This window comes from Pelodiscus sinensis, chromosome 20 (genome assembly GCF_049634645.1).
Source record: "Pelodiscus sinensis isolate JC-2024 chromosome 20, ASM4963464v1, whole genome shotgun sequence".
NCBI lineage: Eukaryota > Metazoa > Chordata > Testudines > Trionychidae > Pelodiscus > Pelodiscus sinensis.
This window is the reverse complement of record NC_134730.1, coordinates 2005457-2019155: the sequence shown is the minus strand read 5'-3', so window position 1 is coordinate 2019155 and position 13699 is coordinate 2005457. Positions and strand designations below refer to the sequence as shown.

Here is a 13699-nt window from a genome sequence, read left to right as displayed (position 1 = left end):
ACAGGACCCTGGGCTAAATGGACCTTCGGTCTGACCTAGTGTGGCCGCTCTTAAGACCCCTGTTTCCCCACAGACTCCACTGACGGGACATCAGTGGGGCTGCACAGGGCTTTTGAGGGTCTTTCCGCACAGAGCTCCAGGCAGGATCAGAGTCCCAGTGAGGATGAAGGCGGGGGCAGCCTGAAACTGGCTGCATTCTGGTTGGATCAGCTCACGGCTGCTGCACTACCATGGTCCCCATTAGAAACCAAGGAATGTGGACGGCTCGTGGCGGTCTCAGTTTGCCTCCAAAAAAGCAAGAGACCCTGACAGCCTGTGAACATCTCATCAGTTCACTTAATTCGTTGACGGTCTGTGGCCTGCAGCACCCAGAGCTGCAGAAAATGTCCCGGCTGCCCCACGGCAGCAAGCGAAGATGCAGACTCTGCCCCCAAGAGCCGAAATGTCACATGACTCCATGTGTGTCATAAACCGAGCAGTGAGAGTGCTCAGTGGAGCGGGGGGAGGATCAGCCGGTCACTGAGGGTCTGGCTGCACTGGTTTGGAAGCCAGACTGACTGAGGCTGGTGCAGACGTACCCAGAGCAGGCTTTGATCTCGTTCAAGGCTGGCTCAGTTACTGGTAGCAGCCAAGCCCTGGCCGGAGGGGCAGGAGTCACTCCGAGGTGTACACCTGTGTGGGCGGAGCTAGTCCACACGGCCGGTTGGGCTGGCCTGGGGCCTCACTGCTCCTGTTACGTGAGCTAGTTTTAATCCAGCCACATCAGAGCCTGCTGAGGGCCATCTCCATGTGCGGCAGGGCAGTCGCGCTTCCCGACTGCAGTGCAGCCGTCAGGTGGGAACCCCGTGCACCTGCACCTGCACCCGCATTGCTGGCCCTGGCTCGGCTGCAGTGTGCTGTCCAGCGGCAGGCTCTGCAAACCCGCAGAGGACACTGGCTATAGGGAGGCGTTGCTGGAGCCAGGGCACATCCACTCCTGTTTGTTAGCCCCAGGCAAAGCTCGGCCGTGTGGCCATGAGAGCTGCAGCCGCCCCTCGGACTGCAGGGTAGACGCACACAGGGAGAGGTGGTTTGGTTCACGGCAAGATTGCCTCCCGTTAAATGCAGTCCTCTGCCTGAGGGATGTTCTGGTGTGTGCGGAGCAGGTGCCAGGGGCTGACCGTCCTGCACCGTGTGTTTCTCCTCCCGCAGGAGCAGACGGCGGCTGGCCAGATGGAGCTCTGCGAGCTGGCTGTGTATCTGGGCAAAGCTGACCCTTGGTATGAGAGCAACGTCAACACACTGTGTCACATGATCCCCAAGCTGGCCACCATGGTACGAGGGGGACCCTCTCTTTTGTGCACTGTCCGTGCTGGGTGCGTCAGAAACCCCGGGGGGTCTTTGAGTGAGGGGCGGCTCAGAGCCCCCGCCCCCCCGTGTTTCCTCTGAACGGAGCACGGTGCTTCTGCAGGCACGTGGAAAATACAGAGCGGCCGCGCCAGGCGTTGTGGGGGGCATGGTCTGCGGAGCCAGGGCTTCCCAATACTGGATAATTTGCTCTGGTTTTTCATCAGGCTTATTCCTGTAACGCAATTCCAGGGGCCGCCATGCAGGGTGGCTGAACGGCAGGGGGAGAGGGTGGAAACGGGCTTGCGTTGGCCCCAGCGGCGGGCAGGATCCCTTGCAAACTTCCCACCTGGCCCAGGGGAGGTAGGCCTGTGCTGAGAAGCCTGGCTGCACTGAGGCCTTGCCGCTCGGGTTGGCTGGCTTTTCAGACCGGTGGGGGGGGAAGGGGGCCAGACGCTGTCCTCCCCCCTGGTCGTGCTCTGGCGGAACTCCCTGCCGAAGTGGAGCGCGCTCAGTGGACGAGGGAGGGGAGGGTGAGGCAGGCTCTGAGAGCTGGTCTTAGAGCTGTGACGGCAGGTGATGCCAACTGTGCTTTCCACGCAGCCCTCCTCCCTGAGCACTCACCCCACGGCCGACCCCTTCATCATGGATGTGATCGCTTACTACGTCCGCATGGGCATCCAGCCGGTCTGTTTCCAGGTCTACGCTGTGAAGGTCAGTCTGAGTCCTGTGGCATAACCCCCCCACGGCAGCCAGCCACAAGTGGCACTGTCCTTCAGACCCCTGATGTGGAGGCTGTGACGGCGCGTTGGGGGTCCCCCGTCTCCTGCACCCCGAAATGGCACAAACAGACTCCACCAGCCAGTGGAATTGAGGGTGGTTTATTGCTCCTCCAGGATACAGCACTGCACAGATGTAATCTGGTTACAGGAACTGGGGCTAAGAGGCCTCAGTGCCCCCTTGAAATGGGGGAATCCCAGCCCCCTCCCCAGTTCCTTCTTCCCTGCTTTCCAGCCAGGAACTAACTCACTCTCCTCCAGCCCTGCCCCCCAGCCAGGGCAGCATCCACCTTCCTTTGTTCCTCTCCATGGGGGTCAGCTGGCCAAACCAGTTGGGATCCCCTCTTTGCATAGTGACTCATCGCTTGTCTGCTCGGTGGTGCTACAGGCAGCAGCCAGAGAGTTAGCAGGTTCCCTCCCACTATGTCACAGAGGCGCGGGAGGGTTTCCGAAAGAAAGCTTGAGGCGGGCCAGTGATGCAAACAAGGGGGGATTTTCCCTGGGGCCTTTACCCTTTGAGTGGGCTCCTGCACAAGGCCTTGGCCGAGCCGTGGGAAGCTCCCAGGTTTTCCAGGGCTTTGTGCAGGGATATCGGCTTTAATCTCCGTGATCTCCGGGCCCCATCTTCCCTTTGAGCTCCTGCCTCTAGTGATCCTGCAAATCGCTTAGGGAAGCTCCATTGGAGCCATTGGGCTCCATCTGGGTCGTGCCAGGGCCCTACCGTAGAGCTAATTTCATGTGGGCTTTGGCACCAAACCACACACGGGTCCCAAGTGCCTGTTTGCCTGGAGCCGGGTTTGCTCGGGAGGGGTGTGAGCTCCCTTAGCTGAGAGTCTGTGAGGACATACGGAAGCAGGAAGCTCAGGGGAGGTTTTGACTCCGCTTGATCACTGCCAGGTTTGGGGATTTCCTGAAACGTTTCATTTGCTCCCTGCCATCTTCTCTGAAACAGAGTCAGCGTCAGACCTGACATTCCGCAGGAACCCAAAATAATTAGCAAAGGACTTTAAGGAGACCACCTGGCTAGACCGTTAGCAGGGACTGAACCCTCCAGGGCCTGTAACTCCAGACACTTGAGCTGCTGCTGTTCAAGGATAAATCTATCAGCTGGGAAAGAAGCAGGTCCCTGGCTATCTTCTGTGGGTCAGCCCGGGAGCGGCTCTTGAGGCTGAAGTAATGGCTGGGCAGAATACCCGTTCTTGCAGTGCCTCACTGGACTTTCTGGATTGTTCCAGCTCCAGCCCCCAGCTCTCTTTCGGAAAGTTCTTGAGCTCCCTTATACTGATTTTCAGTTCCGTGGAACCAGGCAACTCCTGGGTAGTTCTCCCAGACTCTGTGCAGGACCACCCAGGAAAAGGAGAGGGGTGTGACGTCACTGTTATTCCTAGTGCATACATTACCTCTGGCTGCTTGTTCCTCAAGTGCAGTCACACGCTCGCTGTGATGTCACAATGGGTTGCTGCAGAGATGCCTGTGATGTCACAGAGGGTCACTATGTGGGCACCAGTTAGGAGCTGTTCTCAGAGAAGGTCTTTTCCTCTTTCAGATTCTCTTCAGTAACCCGGCTCAGGAGCCAGCGGAGGACGTTTTCCTCACCGAGCTGAGTGCCAAAGTGCAAGACGGCAAAGCCCCCAAAGGTGCGTGTCTGGTTTCAGCATCTCCTCCCCCAGCATGAATTCCCCTTCCTCCGTGCTCTCGTTCATCAGCCATCCCCTGATCTAACCACGTTCCCCTCCATCACCCCCTGGGCCTGCTGCTCCCGGAGCTGAGCCCACGAGGCCCAGCGGGAGGCAATAACCTAATGGCTGATGAGAATTTCAGCTCATGAATACGTCTCCTTATGATGTCACAAGCTGGAAGTGATTAGCTGCCCTCCCTTCCATGACGTCACTGCACCTGGGGAAAGACTGCAATGTCTGAAAGCATGCCCATTCGTAGGTACTTGCCCTATAGCAGGGGTGGCCAACCCATTTAACAAACACAGCCAAAACAATGGCGGAAAAAATGCGAAACGCCACACCAGAATTGTCAAGCAAAAAAAAAAAAAAAAAAGAAGGAAAAAAGGAGGCTGCCCCTTTAAGGAGCAAGCAAGCTTAGGCTTTTTGGCCATATCAGGCTCCCGGCAACGGCTGCCATCTTGGGCACCATTTTGAATCGCCGACCCGGTGAGCACAGGGGAGCCAGCCGCCATTTGGCAGGGAGGGGGTGCAGGAGTGGCTTCGCTAGCCTCACTTTTGTGGGGGAAGAGCTGCATGCGGATCGTGAGCCATGGCTTGGCCACGGCTGCCCTACAGGCTTAGAAAACTCACCCGAGTGATGCTGAGACAGAGTACGGCACCTCCCAGGTGTATCTCAGACTTCGGTGCTTGGATGCACATGGCTACAACTCCCCTTCCAGGATACAGCCTGAAGAATGATCCCTCAGGCCGGATGCTCCCGTTCGACCTAGGGCTTTAACTTCCAGGCGCTGCCATGAAAATATTCCCAAGCCTAGCGGGGTTGGAATTTGAAAAATGTGGAATTTATGTGTTGCAGGTGTGAGTGTGAGTGAGGGGTGCGGGGGGACCTAATTGCAAGACGTTCTGCCTCCAAGTAGTGTTGGCAGGTTGGGCCACTTGATAAAAGAACAGGAAAGGAAACCCGGATGTAAAACCATGAGCTCTAACCTGCAACAGGGTAGCCCAATCCTGCTCCCACTGGAATCACTTGTGCCTTTACATTGCCGCATATTTCCCCAGAATGAGCAATGTTGCCATTCAGGCCTCACTTCCCGTTGATTTCCCTCTTCCAGACCAGGTGCAGACAAAGAAGAAAACAACGCTGGAAGCCCCCGGGGCAGATCTCGCGGTAACGTACAGGAAGGTAAGACAGGACTCGGTCCCGGGCCCTCGCTGCTCCCAGGACCCTTCATGGTAGATCTGGGAGAACTCTGTATGCAGGGGCTCTGGGGACAAGGAAAAACTGCCTTTGCTTTCGCTCACGACAAGTGGCTGTGCTCCCTTCAGCACGTGCGTTGCTTGAGGGCTGCATGTGCCAGGACGTCATCTTCCCTGAGAAGAGATGTCGGCTCCTGGAGCAGCCTTCCTAACAAGGAGCCAGCTGTTCCCAGGACACCTAACTCCTCCCTGTCCTGGAAAGCTTGGCTGGGAGGCACAAGGCCTCTTACTGGTTAACTGTAAACTCTAACCCACGGGATTATCATTTCTAATGGCGCCTCTTCACACAGCTACAACATGAGGGGTAGTTTTCAGTGAACACCTTGACAGGCGTTTGTCCACGTGCTTTCCTTTTGTTTTGAGTTCCTCAGTTTGACCATGTCCTGCGAATGTGTTTGCAAAGGTGGGCAGCCCCATCTGCATTAGCTCCTAGGCAGTGTTTAAAATGAGACTTTTTTTCAGAACACACCTCTTTTTCCTAGTCCTCTAGACAGCCCCAAAGGGCCCAGTTCTGCCACCCTTATTTCAACTGCCCAGTGCTTTACTCAGCAGGCGCTCTCTTTGCAATCAGCAATATTCCTCATCAAGTAAGACGTTATCGAGCCTGAATAAGGGAGGCAGAAGTTGGTGCTAAATACACAGATACATGCACAAGCACTGGAACAAACTGCCAAGAGAGGTTGTGGAATCTCTGTCATTAGAGATTTTTAAGAGCAGGCTGGACAGACACCTATCGGGGATGGTCTAGGAGAGTCTAGGTAATGCTTATGTAACTGCCACCAGGCAGAATTGAACCTGGCACCTTAGACATAGCAGCCACTACAGCTTGAGCTGTAATGCCAGCTGGCTCTCAACTTAGGCTGTAGAGCTCCCTTGTTCTTATCTCTCCCTGTAAGTGGTCTAAGTGCCACTGCGTGGAACAGAGACCCACACTAGGTGAGGGGGTTACACTTAGTCCTGCCATGAGTGCAGGGGCCTGGACTAGAAGACCTCTTGAGATCCCTTCCCATCCTATGATTCCCAGTTCTCCCTGAGTAGTTTAGAATCTGGGGTGGGTTTTTTGACATGGCTCTTTAAATTGATATTTCTCACCTTTCCCTCTCTCACTGCATATGGGTTTTCCCCACTCCGACCCTAATGCTGTTTCGGTCACCGAGAGGGGCTGGCAGGGTGTCTTTGGGGGATTCACCAGGGGCTTGGTCACTGTGAACCACTCAGATATGGTGGGTTTGAAAGTTCAGCTAGGAAGAGGAATGTTATCAGCCACAGAGGGAAGAAGTTCCGTGAGGATTGGAACGTGGAAGAGAGTGAAACACAAACGAGGAAGAACGTCAAAGTAGGAGCACTGGGGTGTGGGAGGGGAGAGAGCGAGGTCAAATAAAAAGCAGAGCTAGGCTGTCCCAGTGGGCCCTGGATCAGGCACCCAGCCGGTCTCATTCAGGCCAACCACGTTAATCGCCACGAAATGTGACGGAGCCCTTTGTGCAGGTCCTGCTGAGCGATCGGAAGAAGGAGGTGGACGTCTTGCTGCGCTCGGCTGGCCTGGTGATGAAAGCCATTCCCGCCAGCGAAGCGGAAGGTGAGGGCTCTCCGGGTGCAGTGTTTTGAGTATCCTGAGCAGGGCCTGGGAAAGTTACCATGGAGTCTGGCCTCCCCAGGATGCTCGGCGCCTGCTGTGGCTGGGCGTGGGGAGCTGAGTCTGCCCAGACCCGCCTGCCCAAGATGGGATCCCTGCAGCTCATTGTCATGCATCTGACTGCGGAGTCCCAGGCTCACTCTTAAAGAGCTCCCGGGACCTGAGAGTGCAGCCTGGCCTCAGCAATGCTCCTTTGTGCCATGGTGTCCCACCTCTTCTGCACTTGCCAGACCGAGGCTGGCAGGTTTCCATGCAGCGCGCCACCCGAGGGGGAGGGGGAAGGGGAAGGCAGGAAGAGATGCCTCTGGGGGATCGACCTTCAGCTGGTGCACGTGGTCATGGTGCCTCCTCTGCGTCTGCCCCCTGCCCCTGTGGGGAGACCCCTGGGGTGATGTGGGATGGAGTCACTGCAAAGGCAGGACCCAGCCTTCTGTAGGGCAAGGGAACGAGCCAGGAGTAACTTGTGTGGCTCTCCTTCTGGGCCCCCTCACGCTGCGGTGGGGAGTGCGCCCAGGCATGGGCAGACCGTTATTCTAACATCCCGCCTATGGGGCTGGGGGGTGGCACACAAAGAAGAGCGAGCAGTGGAGGACCCCCGGCAGACCTCACCCAGCCAAGGCCAGGCGAGCTGGGCTGACCTGCGCCCTCGTCTCTGCCTAATGCCCCAATTCCGTTGCAGATCTGATGTGCTTGAATGTAAACATTGCTGAAGTCATCAAAACCTCCAACCTGTCGGGCAGATCGTTTTCGGTAAGTAGCTGTGATCCCGTGGGTGGTGATTCAGAGCCGGGTCGGGCCAAGCCACAGCTTGCATGGGAACCCTCCCGGGAAACCCCGGAGCATTGCAGAGAGGGAGGAAGGAAGAGCAGCCAACCTCGTTACCCAGACAGGGTGTAAGGGTCCTGTCCACCGTGTTAGAAAGGAAGACAGCACCCCGTACACCCACTGCTCTCCTCGCTGGGTCCAGCTGGGCGGCAGGACAGGGTTTAGGGTGTCTGACCCTGCAGATGCTACTGGGGCTGCTACTTACCACCTTGGACAGCCAATTATTGGGCAACAGCTGTCTGCTTTACATGCGTGAGTAAAGTTACCTTATGGTTACGGTTACCCAGGTACATCGAAACGCTCCCCAGACCTATGCACAAGTGAGAACTACAGTTCCACTCCCACACTTACCAGTCATGTGGGGGGCCCATGGCTCCTCACGGCTTGAGCACATGGTTCCTGCGGGAGTTTCCCACGGGGAGCTCAGTTTTCTGGCTCTGGGCTCTCGCGTTTTCTAATGCGATTATGTTTGTACCTGAATTCAGCCCATATCCATACAAGTATCAGCCTTGTTTTCCTTATTGGTCTGATGTCCCCTAGAAACCAAAGGGACCCTGATTTCTGTAGGTTGTGTAGGCTCCCTGTATTCTCATTAGCACTGATGCACAACCTGTGTCCTGCGGGTAAGGCACAGGGTGGAGACAGAGGTACCTTTACAGTGTTTTTATTATTTAAAATTAATCTTCCAGCTAATTTTTCACTATATTACCACTTGGCTCCTCCTCCTTAGGGCATCAGGTTATTCCCCATGACTTACTTATGTTGGCATTTCTTAGCTCCAGGGCCTAAACTAGCTAAGCTAAAATCTTGCAGGCCTCAAAACTACAGGCCTTGCATTCCAACCCTACTTACTTCTACAACATAGAATACTAGGTCCGGAAGGGACCTCGAGAGGTCATCAAGTCCTGTCCCCTGCCCTCATGGGACATGATTGCTCTCTCTGCATGCTGATCAGGCATAGACTTCTGTAACCTACAACTTACCTCTATTTAGCATGAAACAAAAGACAGGACTATGTAGCACTTTAAAGACTAACTAGATGGTTTATTAGGTGATGAGCTTTCGTGAGCCAGACCCACTTCCTCAGATCAAATTGTGGAAGAAAATAGGCATGACCATATATACCAAAGGGATATGATCAAAAAAGTGAACACATATAAAAAGGACAAATCAAATTTCAGAACGGGGGGGGTGGGGGGGGAGGAGGTAAATGTCTGTGAGCTAATGATATTAGAGGTGATAATTGGGGAAGCTATCTTTGTAATGGGTAAGATAATTAGTGTCTTTGTTAAGACCCGGCGTAAAGTGTCAAATTTAAGCATGAATGACAGTTCAGAGGCTAGATCTCTATTACTACTCTATTTAGCATGTGAGGGTTGTTCATAACATAGCATGTTAGCTAATGACAGCATCATATGCGAAATGAACAGTAAACTAAAATGACTGGCGATAGGCTGTCTGCAGTTACTGTGGAGGCTCTGGCCAGGTCTTATTTGGGACAACTTAAAAGGGCCTGATTTAGGGATTTGTGGCACATCCTGCATTGCTAGGGCTGCGGGTGTTCAGCCCCTGAGATTGCTGACTAGGAGAAGTCTCAGTTAGGCACCTAAATCACTGGCTGCTTTTGAAAATATTGACCCATTTGTGCTGGGGGAAATAAAAGGAAGGAGCCAGTTCCCTCTGTGTTCCAGCAGTCGTGTCTTGTGGCTCAAGGCTCCGAAACATCCGTGCACATGCACCCACGCTCCTCGTCTGCCTTGGGGCAGGCTGGGGAAGGGAAGTGACAAACTCAGCAGGGCTTTTTCCCCCTGTTGCTCCAGACTGTGCCAAACAAGATCAGGACACACGATATCAAAATCCAGAGCATGGAGCGAAGGACCTTCAGCCTGTGCCTGGACAAGGACGTCAGAAGGACCTACACAAACGTGGTCAGGTGAGGCCGCTTGCTGCCGGGCTTTTCACAAGCAATGAGCTCCTGATTTAAAGTTAGACGCCTCAGAGACACACCATGTCTTTTCCCAAGGTCCCCAGTGCTACAGAGGAGATAATGTTGGTTAGTGACTAGAGTCCAGGCCTGCAAGTCAGGGGACATGGGATCTAGCCCTGACCCTGCTGCTAACCTGGCGAAATGCCTCGGGTGAGTCCCGTCGCCTCCCTCGGCCTGCTCTTACCAGTGTAAAATGAAGTCAGTGCTATCAGCCTTCCTTCATGATGTATTTTGAGATCTTTCTATGGAAAACCCAATGCAAAGTCTTTTATTCGATACAGTACCTGATAAAAGATAGTGGCTAAAGCACAGAACTGAGGGCCAGGAGATCTGGCTCATTTCTCAACACAGCCACTAACTTCCTCAAAATCTTGGTCGTTCCATTTTCCCAGTTGTAAGGTGTGGATTAGACTCTTCTCTCCCACGTGGGGAGGAGCGGGGGGGGGGGGGGGGGGAGGGCTTCTGAAGCCTCAGAGGCAAGGTGGGAGAGCAGATATCTTGGGCCCATATCTGTGGGAGGAAGAGACAAGCTTCCGAGCTCCACAGAGCTCTTTGCGCTCCATGGCGTGTGATTGCACGTGACACACTGGATATGGCCACAGGGGTCTCCATGTCCGGCTGGAAACTGTTGTGTAATGTTTGCTGTTAAACAGCTGCTTGAGTTTTACCCCCAAGCTGCATGTCTGTGGCGGTGGAAATCGTTCTGCTTTGCAGCATGTAAAGTGGCTTTTTCCCGAAGGATCCCACATCCTTGCAGAACAGTCAGGGGCAAGGAGCAGGTCAGTGGTCAGTAAGAAGCCCTATGGGTGGGATGTACTTTCTTCCCAACCTCGAGGAAGGGATTCCCTAAGGCAACAGCCAGAGGCCACTGAGGACAATCTGCTGCGGTAGGTAAAACTTCAGTGTGCTGGCATCTCCTCTCTGTAAGCCTGTGGCACTAGGCTTGACTGTGACAGAGGGGTGGCTGGGCCAAGTCCGAGTGAGTGGTGTTCAACATGGCATTCTCAGTCACAAACCAGTGTTTCCTGTAGGCTGAGCGCTTGGACAGCCACCCAGGAGAGATTCAGGTACTGCCCAGCTAATTAGCAGAGCACCCACAGCTGGCAGGATGTGGTTTTGTTGGTGGTGCACATCTGCACATGCCTTGCTGCACAGAACAAAACTTATTCTGCAGACGGATAGAAAAAATGAGAGGGAACGCTGGTCACAATCCCACTCGCATTTGGCCCAGAGGGAGGTGTAGCTCATAAGGGAGGTGTAGCGAGGCCAATTTCGGCATCTTAGGCTGCTGCTCAGAAATACGCTACCATCGGCAGCTGCCCAGTTCATCTGTGAGTGGCCTCCAGCAGCAGAGTAACCCAAAAGATTTGAGGCCCAACAGGCGAAAAGACCCAACAACAATTTCCTACGAACCTCACCAGGGGAAACATTGTGTGAATCTCCCGGGTAATGCTGCAGTGGGTGTGAAATGTTTCCAGAGACCAGAAATGAAGCCTTAGGGAAGTCGGAGAGGGCAAACTGGTGACTGTGAGAAGTGCCTTCATAGATGGTGCCTTTTCCCGATGGTGAGAGCTTGTGCTGGGGGATGCTGCTGCCGTCTTGTGGATGAAGTGTAAGCCCAAAGTCCTTGCTTCTCGTCTTCCTCTAGGTCCCAGGGCTCTGTGCAAAGGGCAGGGCGTTAGCTTTGGTGTCACGACAGAGGTCTAGTCTCAGCAATGACAGTCCCGCCGCTGCTTCCAACTGAGACAGTTTTCTCCTTGGATTCCTGTCCCAAGCTCCGGGGAAGTGTGGTGGGCCCCATTAAAAACAAGCTGTCACATCCTGCATCAGCTGTGGCTGCCTTTCAGTGATGGAGAAGTGAAGTGTTTTGTATGGGACAGTCTCAAGCCCCGGTATTTGGTTCTGAAAGTTGAACATCCAGAACCGGATTCAAGGGTTTTAGCTGGAGCCAAATGCAAAATTTGGTCTGGGTTTGGGTTTCAAATGACTTCAAAGTTCTGGGAGTTGGAAGGTGGAGTTTTGATCCAGGCCCATCTGCAGTACACAGTTTTCATTCCCCTCAGGCAAACCAAGGCTGCCGAAGGCACTGTGTGAGTCAAATTAATAACAACAACATTGATTACAATGATTAGATAATATTTTTAACAAAAGGCAGTCCAAGACTACAGATAGACTATATATCTTAGTTATGCGGATGTAAATCCAAAGCAATAGCCACAGCCAATGGAGTTACTTGGTGTGACGTAGTGGGGGTGTGCTGTCTGCTATATAACCCAATGTGGTATGGGGATGCCTTGCTGGTTGCTGGGCTTGGGCAGTGGGTAACCTCCACTGGTGGCTGTTTGTAGTACAGCCCAACAGGACAGCGGATGAGTCACTAGGCAAGGGGCTCCCAACCTGTCCGACAGGTCGCCTCCCAGGGAGAGAGACAAAGGGAAGAAGGCGGAGACCAACCCCTGTCCGGGGGGCAGGGCTAGAACAGAGTCAGTTTCTGTCTGGGAAGCAGGGGAGAAGGAGCTAGGGAGGGAGCTGGGATTGCAGGCCCCAGCCACCCCCTATCTCAAGGGGGGGCCCTGCGGCCTCCTAGCCCCAGTTCCTGTAACCAGATTGCATCTGTGCAGTGCTGTATCCTGGAGAAGCAATAAACTCCCTCTATTCTACTGGCTGGTGGAGTCTGTTCGTGCCACCACGGGGGTGCAGGAGATGGGGAAACCCCAACGTGCCGTCACACTTGGGTATACACTGGTGTAAGTGAGATCACTATTTGGCCCGAGTCAGCATGTTTAGTAAAAGCATCTTTCATCTCTTGCAGTGTGGACGTTTCTCCTTGCCTGGAACCCAGCTACTGCTTGCAAAAGACAAGGACAATGAGATTCAACCAGCATGAAACAGGGGATATGGGACTGGCCAAATACATGCCCAAGTCTTTGCTGTTGCCCATCAACACATTTGCAGGAATCATCCAGTGAAGAAGGTCAGACAAATCTGACACGAGGGGAGCTTGGTTGGCTCACCACAGAAGGACGACTGAAAAACACACTAAAAATTCCACTTACCGAGCTACATTAGTACATGAAGTTAGGGCTCAAGAGGGGCATGAAAACCAGGAAGACGGTTGTGATGCTGTGGCTGAGACCAAAGCCAAGGAACAAGGCCTGGGGGAAGCTGGAAGATCGGGGGTCTCTTGTAATGTAAGGGTGAGGTTGGGCTGGGGAACTGAGCACAGGGGGAGGAGATAAGCAGGAGTCTGACTGTTATTCTGTGTGTGTCAGTAACATACCTTGCAGGGAGAGGAGGGGTTTCTTCCCAAGAACTGGAGACAAGCTGGTAGAGTTTGGTTGTTGCTTGCTCTAGGTGTGGCACAGGATGCAATTATTGTTATTTGATATTTTTTATTACTGAAGTGCCTGATACCCCTAATCTGGGATCAGGCCCCCTTTGTGCTGGGTCCCTGCTCCAGACAGGCAATCGCCTCGAAATGTTCACTCAGCAAAGAAACAAGCTTTTAAGGGCTGATTGGAATTGGGTAAAACGTGTGTGTCACTAGCGTCTGCCTAGCTCCCATGGAGGACAGTGGGAAAAACGGCCATGGACTTCCAAGCTAGTAGTTTTGGCTAGGATCAAACATCACTCCCGTAGCAGCAGGGCCACATGTTCCCATCTTCATTTCTGCTCCTTGCCAGGTGGTGTCATTTCACATACCCCATGTAGATTCATTAATTTGTCGATCTAATTCAAAACGAAGCTTCTCTTCAGTCCTGATAGATGTGATCGTTACACTTTCCTTGAGTGAGACTCTTGGTGCCAACTCCCACAGAGTTACACCTCCTCCCAAAATTGTTATTTGCTCCCACACCACATTGCCAATGTTGCTTTGTCACAATGATGCAAGAGCAGCTACCCAAAGAGCCCATCAGCGGCTTCTCTAGTGTCTTGGCTTTCATCTCCTTTCTGTTCGGTTCTATGTGTGAGGGCCCAGAGCAGCTTGCACGTGGTAGAGCACTGTTGTGTGGTGCATCTTGGGCCAAGTGGCTATGCAGTTGTGAACGGTTTCAAGTGCAGCACATGCTCCCAAAGAGGTCCTGCTCAGAGTCACAGCAGCCCCAACATGGAATGGTGCTGTCTGCTGAAGGTGAACGAAGGGGGCTGCAGGATCCGTGCATCCCAGCTGAGGGTTAAGCCTGCAAGACTCCCACAGAGCTGCTGGTGA

The 13699-nt window shown here is 53.7% G+C and overlaps 1 protein-coding gene across 4 annotated transcripts in view; it reads left to right on the top strand.

Annotated features, from left to right (window-relative positions):
• PIK3R6 (phosphoinositide-3-kinase regulatory subunit 6) overlaps positions 1 to 12548 on the top strand; it is a 58957-nt gene extending 46409 nt beyond the window's left edge. For all 4 annotated transcript variants that reach the window (XM_075903473.1, XM_075903474.1, XM_075903475.1 and 1 more), the window contains 8 exons: positions 1192 to 1314; positions 1930 to 2040; positions 3652 to 3742; positions 4897 to 4967; positions 6530 to 6620; positions 7357 to 7427; positions 9323 to 9435; positions 12302 to 12548. In XM_075903473.1, the coding sequence (XP_075759588.1) occupies positions 1192 to 1314; positions 1930 to 2040; positions 3652 to 3742; positions 4897 to 4967; positions 6530 to 6620; positions 7357 to 7427; positions 9323 to 9435; positions 12302 to 12458 (828 nt within the window). In that variant the 3' untranslated portion in view covers positions 12459 to 12548. The remainder of the gene's footprint in view (positions 1 to 1191; positions 1315 to 1929; positions 2041 to 3651; positions 3743 to 4896; positions 4968 to 6529; positions 6621 to 7356; positions 7428 to 9322; positions 9436 to 12301) is intronic.
• The last annotated feature ends 1151 nt before the right edge of the window (positions 12549 to 13699 follow it).